At 40.0% G+C, this 17,920-nt stretch overlaps 1 protein-coding gene across 1 annotated transcript; it reads left to right on the forward strand.

Moving 5' to 3' along the window:
* The first annotated feature begins 6,224 nt into the window (after positions 1–6,224).
* Positions 6,225–17,645, forward strand: LOC121603981 (choline transporter-like protein 1). The gene is made up of 16 exons (XM_041933343.1): positions 6,225–6,485; positions 6,739–6,825; positions 7,727–7,869; positions 8,915–9,051; positions 9,252–9,345; positions 9,756–9,925; positions 10,564–10,653; positions 10,822–10,964; positions 11,136–11,322; positions 12,778–12,946; positions 13,054–13,210; positions 13,371–13,454; positions 13,543–13,680; positions 13,767–14,003; positions 15,153–15,227; positions 17,147–17,645. Exons 1-16 carry the CDS (start codon positions 6,462–6,464, stop codon positions 17,168–17,170), a joined length of 1,959 nt encoding a protein of 652 aa, XP_041789277.1. The 5' UTR covers positions 6,225–6,461; the 3' UTR covers positions 17,171–17,645.
* The last annotated feature ends 275 nt before the right edge of the window (positions 17,646–17,920 follow it).

Below are 17,920 nucleotides of genomic sequence, written 5' to 3' on the forward strand. Positions count from 1 at the left end.
TAACATATTTGTTGTTACTATTTAGTTGTTGTTTATGTTTGATTGATTATTCTAGACGTTGCTTTATTTAGATTAGATTTTTAAGTATTTTCTTGCGCTAGTTACTTTTTTAGTTGAACTATTATCTTGTTTAGCATATCTAGTGTTTGTGTGTCTAGTGTTTTTGTTTTGTTTGCGAATTGGGTTACACTTCGGGTGCATGAAGCTACATAGGTTGGAAGGCTGGTATGGGACCAGCATGCACCTGGGTGGGCCTATGGTTTTTCACCAGAGCAAGAGAGGCATGGAGGAACTATGATTTCTTTGTTTGTTTAATTGCTTGCTTTTGAGATTTAAAGAAGAAGAAACTATGCCTGGACAATGGACTCATTCTGCCTGCATACACCACAAACCCATGGTGCGGCAATAGTCCTATGATCCTAAGTCTGATTCAAGCTTGATTTTAATTTCTTGACAAATGACCATTATGTTGTTATATTATGTATGATGATTTATTATCATTGTGCAGATATTTGGTCATAAATGACAGTACGATTCTGATGGCGGCACTGAGGAAAGGTCGAGGGATCACCAAAGGAGCCATGAATGTATGGACCAAATTTTGTGTCAATCCATCTAGATGTTGACATTTATTTTGCAGGATAAGTGAAAACCTTGAGCTGAGGGTGGCGCTAAATGAAAAGTCAGTGAATTACAAAAATCAGTAGTCCATGAATGGCTGTATAAAATTTCATGACAGTCCATCCAGTTGTTGTTTGTATGCAGTCCATTTTGGATTTTGTTTAAATGACTATGTACTGTGTATAAGTCTGAGTATTTATTTGTCCTTGAGGAGTCATCGTTACAAGCCAGACTCTGTCTAAGTCCCACATCACAGAGGACGAGCATGAACATTCTCACAGGCATGCAGCATCATTGGTCACATGTCTGAAGCGGTCGCATACATGGCTAAGAAAGACCTATTCATGATTCACCCTATAATCCCCCACTGTTCAACCCCTCGACTTCTTAAGTGGAGCAGTGAGGGCCCAAAGGAAACAGCCTCACATTCCTCACTGATATAGTTTATTATTGGAAAAATAAGCCCGTCTAAATTATGGGCATTGAAGAACACACAGTGTTTGCCCATGTAGGAAAATGTAGGTGACGCTTTCAGAGAAAAAAAAAAGCCTGTCCCTCCTATAACTGAGTCATTTTGAGACTTTGCATACACAAAGACTGCTTTGAGAAGATTTTCCTTCTTTAGGCTTCTTTAAATAACCATTTTCTACTGTACTTACCTAGCAGTTATGTGAAGTTGTAAAAACGGATCTTGGGTTCATTTACACCAAAAGAAAACTAAACATAATGCCAGAATATCGTCTGAAAATCTAAAAATAACATCAACCAACCACACCAAGATCCTTGCAATCCTTTGCTGTCACTTGCTATTCCCTGTGGTTAACAACTCCTTTTCAAAAGCCTACAGTCATGCCGGTTTAAATAACAGCGTTTGAGGCCTGGGTGGGAACTTGAGCAATCGCAATATTGTTGAATGAAACATCCCAGTGTAGATGATGCAAGAGGAGCATTCAGGAAGCCGGTTGAGGGCTCCATTGCTGTCTTAATTAAATAAAAAAATGTCTTTAATCATCTTCGGATTTCAACTAGCTTTGCTCCTGTGGGTCTAAAATGCAAGAAGTCATCGTGGGAGAAACCGAGGGGGTCTTGGCCGCTGATCATGGGTTAGTGTGACTGTTAACCGTGGGAACAGGAAGTATGAAGTTATTAAGGATACAGACCATAACAGTCTCCAGGCTAAAATAATCTATTTAATCTTCTTGTGAGAGGATCTGTGCATGTGTGTGTGTGTGTGTGTGTGTGTGTGTGTGTGTGTCAACAAGGATATATACAGTACTATATGTGTGTGGGTGGTTTTGTTTGTGTGTGTCTGTATACTGCAACATTTTGTTTGGTGTGTCAAAATCAGATGATACAGACTTGTGTCACCTAGGCCTTACATTTTTATGATGACACACAAAATACTGCGTCACACACTGAGAAAGTCCCATTGGTGTTCACGCTGTACCATCTGTTCTTTGTTTTTTAGTACTCTGGCATGGTTAAAAGGTCTAGAGCACCAGCAGTGTCAGAGTGAACGGGACATTTCCATTTTAGACGTCACGGCTCTTACTGGAAAGCAAACATCCTCCATCAGTCACTGTATTTGTCTTGTACAGCATTTCCCCAAACCTCTTAGGGATGGCTGTATAGTTCATATAAGCAAATATACAACCCCGATTCCAAAGAATTTGCGAAGCTGTGTAACACATAAATAAAACACAACACAATAATTTGCTCATCCTTTTTGGCATATTCTCAACAACTATATCTTGCGTATTCAAAACACATAATACCATGTTCACCAATATCCTGTCAATACTCAGGTGATGGGAATATCCAATTTTTATATTAAATGTATTTAATATTTGGATCAGCACTTATTCTGCTGTTAAGACACATGAAATCAACATTACTATTACACACAGGCTTAGTAGAAAAAAGGGTACTAATGTACATGTACAACAGCCTAGTCCAAACAAGACCTTAACAAAATGGAGACTTCAATGTCCAAGAAAATCCCACTTTTGAAAAACAGCATATCTCAAACTGTGACCTCATCCAGGACAAGAAGAGAAACAAAAATGCCAACAAAGAAAACCATCACGAATAATAAACACTCGTCAAATTCACTGACGAGGTAATGTACTAAAGTTTTATTCACGTTAGTGAGTCACGTTTCCTATGTTCCCCAAGGGGGTAAAGGGGATACGATGCTGTTGGAGGTGGCCAAATGAATGAATGTAAGTATGCAACTCTATCATTATATGATATACTAAACTTTTAAAGAAGTCCTGCCTCCTCATAACTCCTCCTTTATCCTTTGGCTGTCCGTGCCTTATTCCAGACATCCAGAATCTTCGTCCTCCCAGAGATTCACCTCGTCTCTCTCCCTCTATATATGAATGGTATCCTAGAGTAAGAAGTATTATCTGTCCTCTTTTCAGGCCTTCATGGCTGAGACAAGGTCTCATAGCTCAGGTCCTACCAGGTTTTGCGGGACATGGAAGTTGCTTGAAGTCCAAATAAGGACAAAAAAGATGTTGTTTCTTAGAAGAGGTTACGAGTCAGGAATACACTGTGCAAGTAAATGCAGCCCATGTTCTGCTTAGACAATGTACATGCATCTCCAAGAGACAGTTCTGTGTGGATGAAGGCAGGGCAAAGTGGCAACAACAGCTGGATTTCATCTGTGCACTCTGACTCAAACATATGCCCCATAAACCTATAAACACCTGCACCTGAGCACATTCTCACACTTCTGTAGCCTTAACATGTGTGAAGGAATGCACACAGCCATACCTACAGATGCACATTAGCATTGTACACGTGCATTAGCATTGAACATTTCACAGGCTGATATCACAAATATGTGGCTGTAATACGTTTAAACTGGTTTTCCAAGCAGATGTTTAACTTTGCTCTTGTTTTTGACCTTTTTTAAGCATGGATACTCAAATTCAGATTGTGCTTATATAACCAACATCAGACTACAATGCCTTTCTTGAGATCTTCCACATGAATGATAAAGCAACTGTGACTGATTCACAAAGAATCTATTGTGAAACTGAAAAGTGAGTCTTTTATCACCACCCCTTCTATCCATTTTTGCACCAAAAAAAAAGTAGGTGCAATATAGACACAAATTATTTGCCTTTTGGCATTCATCACACTCTCCAAAGCTTGCCATTTTCAGCAGCCTGAATGTTGAAAATATCTGGGGAGAGAGACAAAAAATATTTATCCGCTTGTCGTGTTGTTTATGAGGAGCAATTCTTGAGCTCAGACCAGTCCTTGTGAGGGCCAGAACAGTGACGTACTACATCCCCACCCCGCCCCCACCCAGGATTCTGCTGAACATATGCTGTGCTGGCATCAACTCTTCCAGCAGAGATCCAGGAACACGTGTTGTCCTTGGACACTGTTGCCACAGCAGCATCAGCGGGAAATACTTCAGACTGAGAGTCAGGAGATGAGGGGCCAGGGGCTGTTTCATCATTTGATGAGCGGGACCTCTGAGCAGTTATGTTTCCACCCCATGTTAGTTTGCATTTTGGTTCCAAATGTAACCTCCCAACATCTGCCCTTGTTCTCTCAAATACAATGACATAGAAATTCCAGAGTGTTTAGTTCAGCATACGTCTGGTCCTGCAAGATCGCCATCTCTTTATTCTTATTTCTGCTTTTAATCCATACTGACACAATAACAACAATTATCAGGTATGAGGAAAATGTGCATGTGTCTGCAATACAGTGCTTTAAAAGGGGGCTGTAGTAGTTCTAAAACTGCAGGAATTTTGCCCTAGCCATGGACGCAACTGATAAGATTGCCACAGTTAAATATTTACCTTCCCTTCCGGTCTTCTAAGCAATGTAGTAGAAACATTTATAGTGCAATAAGAGCAAAATGAAAATAAGATGCAAGGCACCTCTTCTTCAGAAAACTGTTTCGACATTCCAGCCCACTCAGGAAGAGTACAAGTCAGGAAATCTTCACTATGAGGAGAAGAAACCTCTTGAAAAACAGCAGGCAGGAGGTGACACCTTCTTGAAAAAGATGCTGCTTCAAACATCTGACTCTTTTCCACCAACAGCAAATGTTTTTAAACAATATATCCACACAAATCAAGAGTTTAAGGGCAAAAACTGCTGTTCCTCAGATAATAATGTACATTGGGGCAGTTTTTTCTGAAATATAAAGAAGCTTAATGATACAACACAGAATTCAACTCAGATCCCACCACGCTCACTAACCTTGGCTGTTGCTTGGACTTGTAAATACGTGTTGCCTCTGATAGATCCTTCAGCAGTCTCTTTGTCAGCAGGCATCCCCAGTCGAGAGTGTCTGTGAAGAATCACTATATTAGCATTTGATGGAAGAAATTGGTTGTAGTAGCATGGCACAGACTGCTGGGGGCGACAAAACCTCATATATCAATGTGGGGAGCTGATGAACATGGACATAACCAACCTTATGGTTTTAAGTTACACATTTACAATTTGTAAATGTAGCTATCATAGTTTGAGCGCACTGTCAACTCATTTAACACACTGAAAGAAACACATACAGAGCTGTAAGGTAAAAGAGGCCGAAAATGTGTGGTCCACTTCAGTGCCACCCAACTTCACTGTCCAGCCTCTCCTCTGCCCTGTCAATGGGAAGCTAATTTACCGGCTAAATACGGCAAGCGCCAGGAGAGGGGAGTCCAACCTTCAACGTCTCAAAGTACTAATTTCTCAGAGGGAAAAACAGACTGCTAGAAGATGAAGAAAGAAGAACAACCCGAGCGAAGACTGTTTATGAACCTGAAGCTCATCATTACTCACCTTTGTGGGTGAAATTGCAACCGCAAGGTAAAGCTGTGAGGTTAGCAAACTAGCAGTTTCCCCCCGGATAAGGTTAAGTTTAGTCAATTACGTTTTGGCCGACTTTGTAATGTAATTTTCTGCCATTACGAGAGACAAGTCTGGACACATTATGAAGTATGTTCACAGTTAACAGTCACTTCTTTGCTACATTAGTCCAGTACACGGCGCCAAATACTACTTGTACGCTCCTCAACTGGGAAACTGCCGGTATGCTGCTTTCACTGTACCTTGTAACTTTCTCATGAACATGGGCCTCACACTTTAATAACAACAATAATAATAGTTTTATTTGAACTTGCAGTGTTTGCTAATCATGTTGTAATTTACGTGCACAAAAATTCTGTGTAAGCCCTAACACTACATGTAGCCTATTTGATACGCTTACTGCATTATAATCATAGGCTTTGATCAAAATAGTAATAGATTTTTACTCTTCACCATCAAAGCTCTATGTATTCGAAATCAACATACCCTCATGAATATAAATAGTCATTTATGAGGCGACCAAGGAGGTGTTATTATGGGTTCCTGTCGACCCAATTCCGAATACTGGGATGTTCATTCATTTTTTTTTTTTTTTGCATAATTTCTAGCATTTTCACAGAAGTAGAAATAAAATAAGAAAAACGAGAATGTAAATTAAAGCTTTGATGGCAACAGCAGCTGCTAATATTGCATCTCGGCTGTTGGGGTGTTGCTGTTGCCATAATTCGGATTTTCTTGATAGCCCGTGAAGGCAGCACACGACATTTGACTTCTTCCGCGTTTACCTGTAGTTTTAAACGAAGGAGAAATCAGTGGAGAAATGGGTGTTCATAACTGAATTGAAGGCGTAAACAAAGCTACTTGTTCGAGTCCTTGCATGCGCTATAGGTAAAAGAGACGAGAGAGGGGGAAATGAGCCGAAAAAGCGACAAAGTTTAAGCAAAGAAAGTGCACGTAAAGTTTTGTTGTCGCTGAAGTTCGCCGAAGTTGCCGTGTTGTCGCTCACAATGGGATGTTGTAGCAGCACAGAGGTAAGTGAGCTAAAACACGACGTGTGTTATGGCTGCTTTAAAAATTGTCCCACTAACTCGCAGAGGGGTTTGGGGCAGCGTCACGTCTTCGGCAGCAGCGGCAGCTTGTCGTACAACAACAACAACAACATTTGTCTGCTGGTTTCTGGAGCAGTGGGCTGGCTAAAAACCGCGCCGCGGCAGTCCCAGCAAAGCAGAAGTCAGGATATCTGTGTTATCTCTTTTCTTTTATCTATTATTTATGCCTTGGCAGAGCAAACGTGACTGGAAACCGCTGGAGGAGCGCAGCTGCACGGACATCCCATGGCTCATCATATTCACCTTGTTTTGTATTGGGATGGTAAGTTTTCAGTTGAATGTGCGTACAGACTGGGTAGGCATTTTTATTAGGTTCACATTGCAAGCAAAGGCGAATTCAGTCTAATGCAGTAGGTCTGTAGTAAACCATGCATTTATGATTCAATAATGAATTTTTGCTGGCTTTTTTTTGTAGGTGTTGATTGAACTTTAGGGTCATGTTGGTTTGGCCTGCAGTTTGTGTAGCTGTTTTATTGCACTGTATCAGAGATATTTCTTATAATGTGTCCACCAAATTTATATCAGCGAGTGTAATAATACAGTTAAACAGCTACAGGCTCCAAAATGATTGTAAAGTTCAATTAAAAACTCTTTAAAACAGTCATAACAAAAACTGGACACTATAACCTTCATGAAAATAAGATTTATGGCAGCGCTGTTTTGCATTCGACTGCATTACTTTTGCCTCTTACACACTGACATGCTGCACTGACCAGTCCATTAATGTACAGAATAAAACTTTGCAAGTGATTCGGAGAAGTGTTGAGCTTGGTTTGTGTTATACTGAGATGTGTTTATAATATTCAGTCCATCCTCACTGACAAAAATGAGGCGGACAAATTATTAAAAAATACCAGTAAGTGGAGCACAAATCAGTTCAACAGTACCACAAACTACATCATCCAAAACGACTATGAAGCTGAATCAGCAATTCTCTGAAACAATTTCATCATAAACTGAACATTATAACTGTCAAAAAGGTGAAATTCTTTGCAGGACTGTTGGATTATAAATTAAAAATCATGTTTTGATTCCAGATTTTGTCCAAAAATCACCCATTAAAGTTGAGTACCTGGTGCTACTTATATGAGTGTGAAGTCTTTGTCTTTCATGTTATCCTGCAGGCAATTAACTTAATCTACTGTAATCTATGTCATCTGCAGGTGTGTATTTGTGGCTATCCCATCGCCACAGGAGCTGCCTCCAGGCTCATATCAGGATACGACAGTTATGGCAACACCTGTGGCCATAATAACACCAAGATCGAGGGAGTGCCCCTCAGCGGCCGGGACATGAAAGAAAACAAGTTAGTCTGATTTGTTACAAATGATCTAAGATGTGACGTGTTTTTATTTACATCCAATGCATCTTTTTCTATTATTGAGTGTTACAGCAAATGCCTGCTATCATTTAGGTGTTTTCATTTGCTTTGTTTTCCTGATTTAGTTATGGAATGAGTACATTCAAGTAGACATGCTGAGACCTCTTTTGCCCTCTGTAGTCAAGTGTTGGTGGCATAGAAGGAAGGCATTCTGAGCATTACTCGTGTGCATGCAAGGATTGCGTCATGTAATCCTAATCTGATTTGCCACAATCGACCGGTTGCTGTATTTGTAAGCACTTCAGTTTACCTCCTGTTCTGGCTCATATACTTGACAAGATTGAGCTGTCCAGACCGTGATCTTAGTGTTGTAACATGTTTTCTCCGTCGAGGACAGTCTCGTGTTTTTTCTGCTCAAGCAACTAAATTTGCATAAATGGAAGAGAATAAGATGTCATCAGTCAGAAGGTTAACAGAGATAAATATCACCAATACAAATCTACACTGACACACGATCTCACTATGATCTGCTGCTTAAGTTCTTCATATATCTGATTGAATGGCACAGTTTATGAGGATCTTTCCCTTTTCATAATTTCCCACTAAGAAAGTCTAAGTTGGATATTTTTATCACCCAGCCAGCATTGTCACAAATTCTCCTCTTGTCATAATTTATGGAGAAGTCTTTGATGATATTCCTCCTTTTGGGCTGTAGCTTTCCATCAGCATGCAGCCTGTAGGCCCGGTTTGACTGAAACAATGGGTCATGCTTTATTGATGGGCTGATTGCCCGTGGAGGCTTTGAATAAAAGGCGTTTCTGCCACAAAGAAGGATCTGTGCGGCAGAGTTGCAAATGTCAACATCTTTCATTTTCTGCCCAGACAGAACTGTCCCAGCTGGCAGAGTAATAACCAAATATACTGATATTTTGTTCAAGGGAAGATAGTTTATTATTTTGGAGGGAAGGTTGTGGCAGCACTTTATATTATTGAACTGCTAATCTGCAATTCTAATTTTTCTTCCTGTCAGATATGTTTTCTTTCTAGACCCTTGCAACCTTGACTTAATTAACAGGAGGATCAAGTCCATCGCGCTGTGTGTCTCCAAATGTCCTACTGCTGAACTGAAGACACACAGCGATTTAAAGCAGTTCGCTCTGAACAATGGTGAGAAAACTGCACAAGTGAAAATGTTTTCGAGAAGTATTCCAGAGTATTAACGGACAGTTTTAATAATATTTATGTGTATTTATGATAAATGATGCACATAAATTTAATTGAATGACATGAAAATTAGTTGCAGGCAGGTTTCAGATACAGTATTTGAATTAAACTTGTAAAATTTTATTTTGTTTGTTTGCTTGTAGGATCCCACCTCTGCTCCTATGATATTTCTCCTACAAGATACACAAGCCATTCAGAAAGATCCACTAAATGCCCTAAACTCCCTGTTCCACCAAGGTAATCAACATGTGCTTTCGGTTTTAATTACATATCAAACATAAACAAAAATGATACTTATCAGAGGATGAGATTACATTGTTACCAGCTTCAGGTTTCCCCTGTTTTTATCACCATTACTGTTACTTTCGGAAAAGGTCATATCCAGAAAGGCTGGTTAAGAGCTTAGTGAAGCTAATGTGGGTACAGTGTGTTTAAACTAGGACAGCGGGTGACAGAGATGTGTTAACCACTTATTCATTAATTTAGTCCTTATTTATTTATTTGTTTTCTGTGGTTTCTTCTTTAAAAAATGGCCTATTAACCTATTAATACACATATCAGGACCAAGCTTGCCATAGTCCTCTGCTTGAAGGACTACTCATTGAAAATAAATGAACCCACGCTCTTCATCTTTGTCATATTTGCAGTAAGTCTGTCCCAGTGTTCCACCGCTGTATTCCAGTGGATGTCGGCTGCTATGCTGAATTTGCGCAGGCGTTCGTCACGTTCGTCAGTGACAACAATGTGCTGCGCCGGGTCATCGCAGGGGTGATGGCCAGCAAGGAGATCATCATGGGCCTCTGTGTGCTGGCTTTAGGTATAACACACGGTTACATCTGGCGCACGGTAATGCATGTGGGTGTTCTCGATGAATAATGAATTGTCTTATCCAGTGACAAACTATTGGTCTGTTTTTTTTATTTTCTGCGGTTCCCACTGCACAACCGTAATTGCTCATGAGGATTCAGAAGGAAGACAGCTTTCGGAAGGGGAAGCTATTTTTGTCATTAAAATAACAGGAAATGTCTGAGTGGTTACAGCCATTGTATCCACCAAGTTGAGCCCACAGGCATGAATTGAAGGTCTGCTCTGACTCCTCCCATTCGTACAGCTAAAAAGACAGAACTGATTTAGACGTCTTTTATCTCAACTATTTGATCTGCCTGGTTTGAGTAAATTGATTGTCAAGGTTACATGATTCATAACAGGAGAGAATTTCCGAGCATGGGGTGTCTGGTCTTTTCTCATTCACTTACTGTTTAAAAGAAATGCAAACCCAAGGCTTAATTGCTTTGCATTGTTCAGTGTGTTTTATTTATGTTCAAGATAAAGCAGTATTATATTAACCCCTACAATGAACAGCAGAGTAAAATCAGCAGTTTTCTGCAGCTTGATGGATCTTTTTCCATGTTACCAGTGTGTTTATAGACTCATATCCTGTGTTTTTTTTCTCAGTTCTGTCCCTGATCATGATGGTTGTCATTCGCTACATCTCCAAAGTGCTGGTGTGGATTCTAACGGTTCTAGTAATCATCGGCTCTATAGGTAACTTACAGCGACAAAATTCCTCTTACACCCACCCACCTAATTAATTCTGACATTTTAAAATATGCTCATGTTTTATTCCGCCGCTCTCTGTTGCAGTATGCTGATAAAAGACGACAGTCAAAGATGTTTTTGCTCTCAACTCTTTTCTGCTCTGAACTTTTGCAGGTGGGACAGGCGTCCTCTGGTGGCTCTATGTGGACCACAGGAATGCCCTTGATAATAACACCTTATCAGTATTTGGCAAAGAAGTGGCCTCAGACAATGTCAAGGCTCTGCTTGTGTATGCAATTGGTGCTACAATTTTCACGGTATGTCTGATGCACAGACGTTGTATGTGTGCATGCATTTGGTGATGGGGCATATTTTACATCACTAGAGAGGTAATGCATGTTTCCTGATATGACAGGAAAGGCCTCTGTGTTTAATTTAAATCGAATTCCCCAGCTCTGCTTTCATTAGTTCACTGTCTAACCCTTCAGGTAATTCTCCTGATAGTGATGTTCATCATGAGGAAGCGTGTGGCTCTCACCATCTCCCTGTTCCATGTGGCTGGTAAAGTGTTCATCCACCTTCCCCTGCTGGCCCTGCAGCCCCTGTGGACCTTCCTCTGCCTCATGCTCTTCTGGGTCTACTGGATCGCTGTGCTTCTCTTCCTCGGGACTTCAGGTGAGGACTAAGGCTCCAGTACTGGTAGTTCATGCATGTACATGTTTGTCAGATAGGTTTATTTGCAGATCTGTTGCTTCAGAATAGTTTTTATTATCAGTGCAGTACACAGACTAGTTTTCAACATGTGCGAGTGGTACCATTCCCAAACAAGTCGAATCTTAAGTTTGTCACGTGACATTTTGTCTCAGTTTCCCGGCATGACTAAACTCCCACATTTGGAGTCTCGTGCCAGTCTCGTGATGTGGGTGGATGGGGAACAACGTCTCTCTTCATCTCCCACTTCTCTTTTCTCCGGTCAACTTTTAATCACAGTAAAGTAGTATTTAAAACAAAAGGGCCTGCACAAATTATGTCACAACACCACATTTTCTTTCATTATATGTGCTGTTTCTGGAGTGTATTGTGGTTAATATGGAAATGTGAGTAATCATATTAATGACAGTAGTTGCAGTGAAATTGAAAATCCCTGAGTGCTATGAATCTCATCATACTGCATTTGTGTTTAAATGTACCATAAAGTGAAGTTTTCCTTAGGCATTTCTTTTGGTTAAATTAGTTAAGTGAAATTCTTGACTTGTTTGACCTTCTTCCCTTCAGAAATAGGAAAACATTAATAAGAGAAGATGTTGTATAATTTCAATTATGAAAAAAAAAAATGCCATAGAAAACAGGTAGTGAATTTATAAAATATGGTAAATGTTGATGTGCATCTCAAACAGTCAGTCACATGTTAGATTTCATGCTAGTCCATCAATTCGCTCACTGCTAACTCTATAAAGATAGAGTAGAGTCTATCTGTGTTGTATTTTATTTTGCTTCAACATTAGCCAGTTTAACTACTTTAAACAGGGTACTTTTTAAGTTAATTAAGAAGTCAGACCATAGTTTATTTCCTGAAAATATCTTTAACTTAACTGACAAATCGGAAATTGTTTCTCACACTTCTGTTAGTCTCAGCTGCTCTCACGAACTGAACAGTAAATGTCTAAAAAAAAAATAAATGAATCAATGAAATATTACCCTATAATCCACACAGTCCTGCTGGAAAACTGCTCACATGGTCAACAACAAGACCAGAGTTTTTGGGAACACTGCAGCTGCAACAGCATCAAAATTCAGAGAGGCTTTTATTCACTTTGAACTCACGGTGTGAATGAAACCGGAGCAAAATTGGAGCAGATTGGAGTGGGAGATAAGGTGGTGATCCAACTTTTTTAAAAATCCACTCTGCGCTCCATGTAAAATCCTTCCTGTCCACTCACACATTCACAGTCATTCACTAATTACAAATAGTAGTCAAAACAGGTACAATTTATTGCTCTTGTTTGCAGGTAGGATGCTCAAAAAAACAAGGAAATGTAGCAGGGTGTACAGTTCAAACGTTTTAGCTCTGGCGTAAAATGACTGGCTGTAAAACATGCAACCCAAACCCGTGCTCGTATTTCCACACAGGGACACCGATTAAGAGCAACTCTACAGGTGTGGTTGAATATGAAATGCAAGGGCCTCTTCAGTACTTGGTGTGGTACCACGCTGTGGGTCTCATCTGGATCAGTGAGTTCATTCTTGCCTTCCAGCAAATGACCATCGCTGGAGCCGTGGTCACCTACTACTTCACAAGGTAAGAAGTAACAGAAACTGATTTGTATTTCATCACATGGAATACTTAGCATTTTCAGGTTTTAGGCTGTATACTTTAAATTACGTCTTTCTCCCTGCTATCTGAAGGAATAAGTCCCAGTTGCCAGCTACTCCCATCCTCTCTTCCATGGCACGGACCATCCGCTACCATCTGGGCACTCTGGCCAAAGGCTCCTTCATCATCACGCTTGTTAAGATCCCTCGTCTCATCCTAACGTACATCCACAGCCAGCTCAAAGGAAAGGTGAGTGGTGAAATTACGCAAAGTTTATAGAAAAATGCCACAAACTCAAAAACTCCATTATGGCCTCATGGCGAGCCTGCAAGTGTCAATTATCAGCACTTTTTAATGCACACATTTTAATTAAGTTTGTTAACCTGTGAATGTCCTTCGTTCTTCACAGGAGAACGCCTGCGCTCGTTGCATGCTGAAAGCATGCGTCTGCTGCTTGTGGTGTCTTGAGAAGTGTCTCGCATACTTAAATCAGGTAAGTCGCTTCAAGTTGGTGAAGGAAGAAACTGTGCAGCGGAAACAAGATCCCATGTATTTACAGCGTCCATGTCTCATTATTTCAGAATGCTTACGCTGCCACAGCCATCAACAGCACCAGTTTCTGCACCTCTGCCCGCGACGCTTTCGTCATCCTGGTGGAGAATGCCCTCCGAGTGGCCGCCATCAACACTGTGGGCGACTTTGTCCTCTTCTTGGGAAAGGTACCGCACAGATGTTTTTTATGTAAGATTGTCCCCCAATCCAAACAGACCTTAACGTCTTCTAACTCTTACATCGACACTCTCAGGTGCTTATAGTCTCCTGCACTGCGTTTGCCGGCGTCCTGGCCCTGAACTACCAGAGGGACTACACTGTGTGGGTCCTGCCTCTCCTCATCGTCTGCCTGTTTGCCTTCATGGTGGCTCACTGCTTCCTCTCTGTCTTTGAGAACGTGGTCGACGTTCTCTTCCTCTGCTTCGCTGTGGACTCGAAGTACAATGACGGCAGCCCTGGACGCGAGTACTACATGGACAAGGCCCTAATGGTGAGAGGACAGTGTGCATAAAGGGGACTTTGATGTCGTAACAAATATGGGATTGGAGTTTTAGAGGCATTTTGTGTTTTCATGCAAGAACCACCCATACAAACAGATTAATTCTTAAGTTGCACAGACAAACTGATTTCAACAAATTGGTGGCGCTCACTTTTCTTTTACTTAATTTGCACTTAGTTATGAATGAAAAACAAGCGATCCAAACCTGTTGTACAAGTCATGTACAAACAGCGTGTCTCCCTTCACAGAGCAGAACACACTCCATGTCTTAAGGGTCATAATACCTTCATCTGAATTAATTATTTTGCATTTGACAGCATAACATCACCTACTTTCGACTATTATATTCTCTCTTCTAGTATATCTGTGACTGTCACTTCAGCTTGACCACTTCTCATATTAGTTGTGGATGGCTTTGCTTTAGAAAGACGTGTTTGTAGCATCAAACTTTATGTCACACCATTCCCTCCTATTGTCTGTCACACGTCGATGGCAGTTAATATTAACACATTTTAAGTATTTCAGGTCTAAATTATGCACTGATTTCTGACAGCAGATTTGAACCTCTGCAGTGTGAAACTCTTTCACTAAGTTCATCCAGTTGAGTTTGGTGAATCTGACTCGTAGGAACAAACCTCAATGAAGAGAGCCGAAGGATAAGAATATAAAATATGAGTTTTTTGAGTTGTCGGTTTTTATTTAGTTGTTGATTTATTTTGACCCTGTGGTTCGTTTGAGGCTTTATTCTACTGTGCAGTGCCTGGTACTTCAGGCTACATTCCCATTGTTTTACTCTGAATAACTGCCAATATTTCTAATTCTGAGCTCAGTGGGAAGATATAGTTGATCATAGGCTCCCAGTCAATCATGGGCAGTGACCCTGGGGAACATTTGTGTAAATTCATACATGAATATTCAGCAACTCAGAGAAAAAACAGGATGTTATCCAACAATAGTATTCCTAGTTGTATTCATTTCTTTATGAACATTTATTAACTTAAAGGACCATTTTTGCCTTAAGAATAAAGGGGTTATGATAAAGAAAAAAGGCTTTGAGGCTTAATAATGTACAAGGACCATATTCTTTTAAATCAAATCAGGGTAAAGTAAATGATCTATAATCTGTCTTTCCCTTCCCAGGAATATGTTGAGAACAGTAAGAAAATGGGTCGTTACAAGCCAGATGATGGAGATGGACGGGAGATGAAGTCCATGGTGAGCTCGCTGTGTAGAACATAAATAAATCATCATCATTTTCTGATCCTTTTTGACATAAACTCAATTGAAAACAGTACAAAAACAATGCAGTTAAAGTTTTACCTCATAAACTTCATTGATTTTTGTAAATATCTGCTTATTCTGAATTTGATGCCAGCAACACATTTCAAACAAGTTGGGACAGGCAGCAACACACTGGGAAAGTTGTGGAACACTCCGAAAATACCTGTTTGGAACATTCCACAGGTAAACAGGTTGATTGGTAACAGGTGATAGTATCATGTTTGGGTATGAAAGGAGCATCCTGGAAAGGCTCAGTCGTTCACAAGCAAGGATGGAGCGAGGTTCACCACTTTGTGAACACATGATGGTATAAAGGATGTTACTATATTTTGTTAATTTGTTGTCTGTAAATACGGTTCCTTTGCAAATGATTGCATTCTGTTTTTATTTATTTAGTTTTAAACAGTGACCCTACTTTTTGGACTCAGGTTTGAGTCTTCTCCCCAGTATATGCTGTATGTATACCTCATGTCAATACTGTCAACTAGAAACTGAGAAATGTAATTGCTTTTGAAAATGATATCCTCATTTCAAATTTGATGCCAGCAACATGTTTTTAAAAAGTTGGGACAGTGGCAACAAAAGAGTGGAAAAGTTGCAAAATGCTCAAAGACAACAGCTGGTGGATCTCACAGTTGATTAGCTTAACTGGCAACAGGTGAGTAGGCGGAGTCTTTCTGACGTAAAGCTTGGGAGGGCTTCACCACTCTGTGACAGACTGCACTGGCAGATAAGAATGTTTCTCAACGTAGAGTTACAAAGAATTTGGGGATTTCATTGTCTACAGTTCATAATGTCATTAAACGGTTCAGAGAATCTGAAGAAACCTCTGTACGCGAGGGACAAGGATGAAAATTAATACTGGATGGCCATGATCTTTAGGTCCTCAGATGGCACTGTATTAAAAACAGACAGGATTAGACAGAATAGAACATCATCTGTGAACACAGCTCATCACTGCAGCCACAAATACAATCTGAAACTCTGCAAAGAGGGACCCGTATATAAACCAGATCCAGAAATGCCACTGCCTTCTCTGGTCCCAAGCTCATTTCAGGTGGACTGAGGCAAAGTGGAAAGCTGTCCTGTGGTCTGACGAGTCCAAATTTGAAATTCTTTTTGGAAATCATGGTACTGCATCCTCCAGGCTAAAGAGGAGAGGAACCATCCAACTTGTTATCAGTGCACAGTTCAAAAGCCATCATCCGTGATGGTATGTTAGTGCTCATGGCACATGGGTAACCTGCACATCTGTGGAGGCTCCATTAACGGTGAACCATATTTAAGGTTTTGGAACAACATATGCAAGTGGATGATGTCTTTTTTTATTGAAGATCTTGATTATTTCAGCAAGACAATGTCAAACCACATTCTGCACATATTCCAACAGCAGGGCTTTGTAGTAAAAGAGTCAGGCTGCTAAACTGACCTGCCTGCAGTCCAGACTTGTCACATTGAAAATGTTTGCCGCATTATGAAGCATAAAATACCGCAAAGGAGAGCCTGAACTGTTGAGCAGCTGAAATTTTACTTGAAGTCTCCTCAGTTCCCAAACGCTCACAGAATGTTAAAAGAAGAGGTGATGCAGCAGAGCAGTAAACACGACCCTGTCCCAGCTATTTGGAAAGATGTTGCTGGCATCAAATTCTAAATGAGGATATAACTTTAAAAAACAATGAAATTTCTCAGTTTCAACATTTGATATGTTGTCTTTGTGCTATCTTAATTAAATATGGGCTTTCAGTGTTTTGCGAATCATCACATTCTGTTTCTATTGACATTGGAAACAGGGTTGTAATACTATGTCTTTTGAGCTTGTGAAAGTGAGTAATTCTTTTTTTTTTCCTTTGCAGGCACGTGGAGGGACTCTTGCTTGACCAAATGTTTAAAAAAAATGCGCCAAAACCACTAAAAATACACCAAAGCTTAAAGAGTTTACCAGCATTTCACTCCAGGGACATCAGTAAGATAACTGTGCACTTCATACAGAAGCTACACATAGTTTCAGCGAAAGATGCATTCATTCACTTTTAGTTTTTATTTTTGAGAAGGTTTGACACTAATTGGTGTAATGTGGCAAAATTTCATTTGCATTTGTGTTTTGTTATTAATTTGATGGGTTTGCTAGTGTTGTCTTTCCCTTTCTAACTTGGGTTTTCTCTTTTATTATGTTTTAAATAATATGAACGATGTAACATGGTTTAACATGTTTTGTTTTCTTTGTTGCATAATTAGTGTTAGTTGTAGTTTGGTGTACATTTTGAAATGGGTAGCTAACTGTGTTTCGTCAAAAGCTGTTCCTGTAGTTTTATTACTTCTCAAATTTTATACTTAAATAAATTAAAATACAGAGTTTCATTGTTTGTCCACATCTGTAAAACCCTGCAAAGCACTGAACAAACATAATCATGTCACAGAGGTTTTCTCCTCTCTAGCCACAGACATCTTCTCTGAATTTCAACTAAACAGTGTATGTATGTATAAGACTATAAGAGCATGTATGATTATTATGCTGCATGGTATTAAATCCTGGCATTTATGCTGTACATCACCCACTTGTCAGCAGGGGGCAGCATTTCAATTGAAACGTGCAAACGTTCAGTTTTAAATTTAAATAGTACAGTAGC

This window comes from Chelmon rostratus, chromosome 3, assembly GCF_017976325.1.
Source record: "Chelmon rostratus isolate fCheRos1 chromosome 3, fCheRos1.pri, whole genome shotgun sequence".
NCBI lineage: Eukaryota > Metazoa > Chordata > Actinopteri > Chaetodontiformes > Chaetodontidae > Chelmon > Chelmon rostratus.

Bases quoted from the DNA above. Each gene is read 5' to 3' on its own strand.
- LOC121603981 (XM_041933343.1), top strand. From the start codon at position 6,462: ATGGGATGTTGTAGCAGCACAGAG. The intron at 6,826-7,726 runs GTAAGTTTTCAG...TGTCATCTGCAG, and splicing joins CCTTGTTTTGTATTGGGATG to GTGTGTATTTGTGGCTATCC. The intron at 10,965-11,135 runs GTATGTCTGATG...CTAACCCTTCAG, and splicing joins TTGGTGCTACAATTTTCACG to GTAATTCTCCTGATAGTGAT.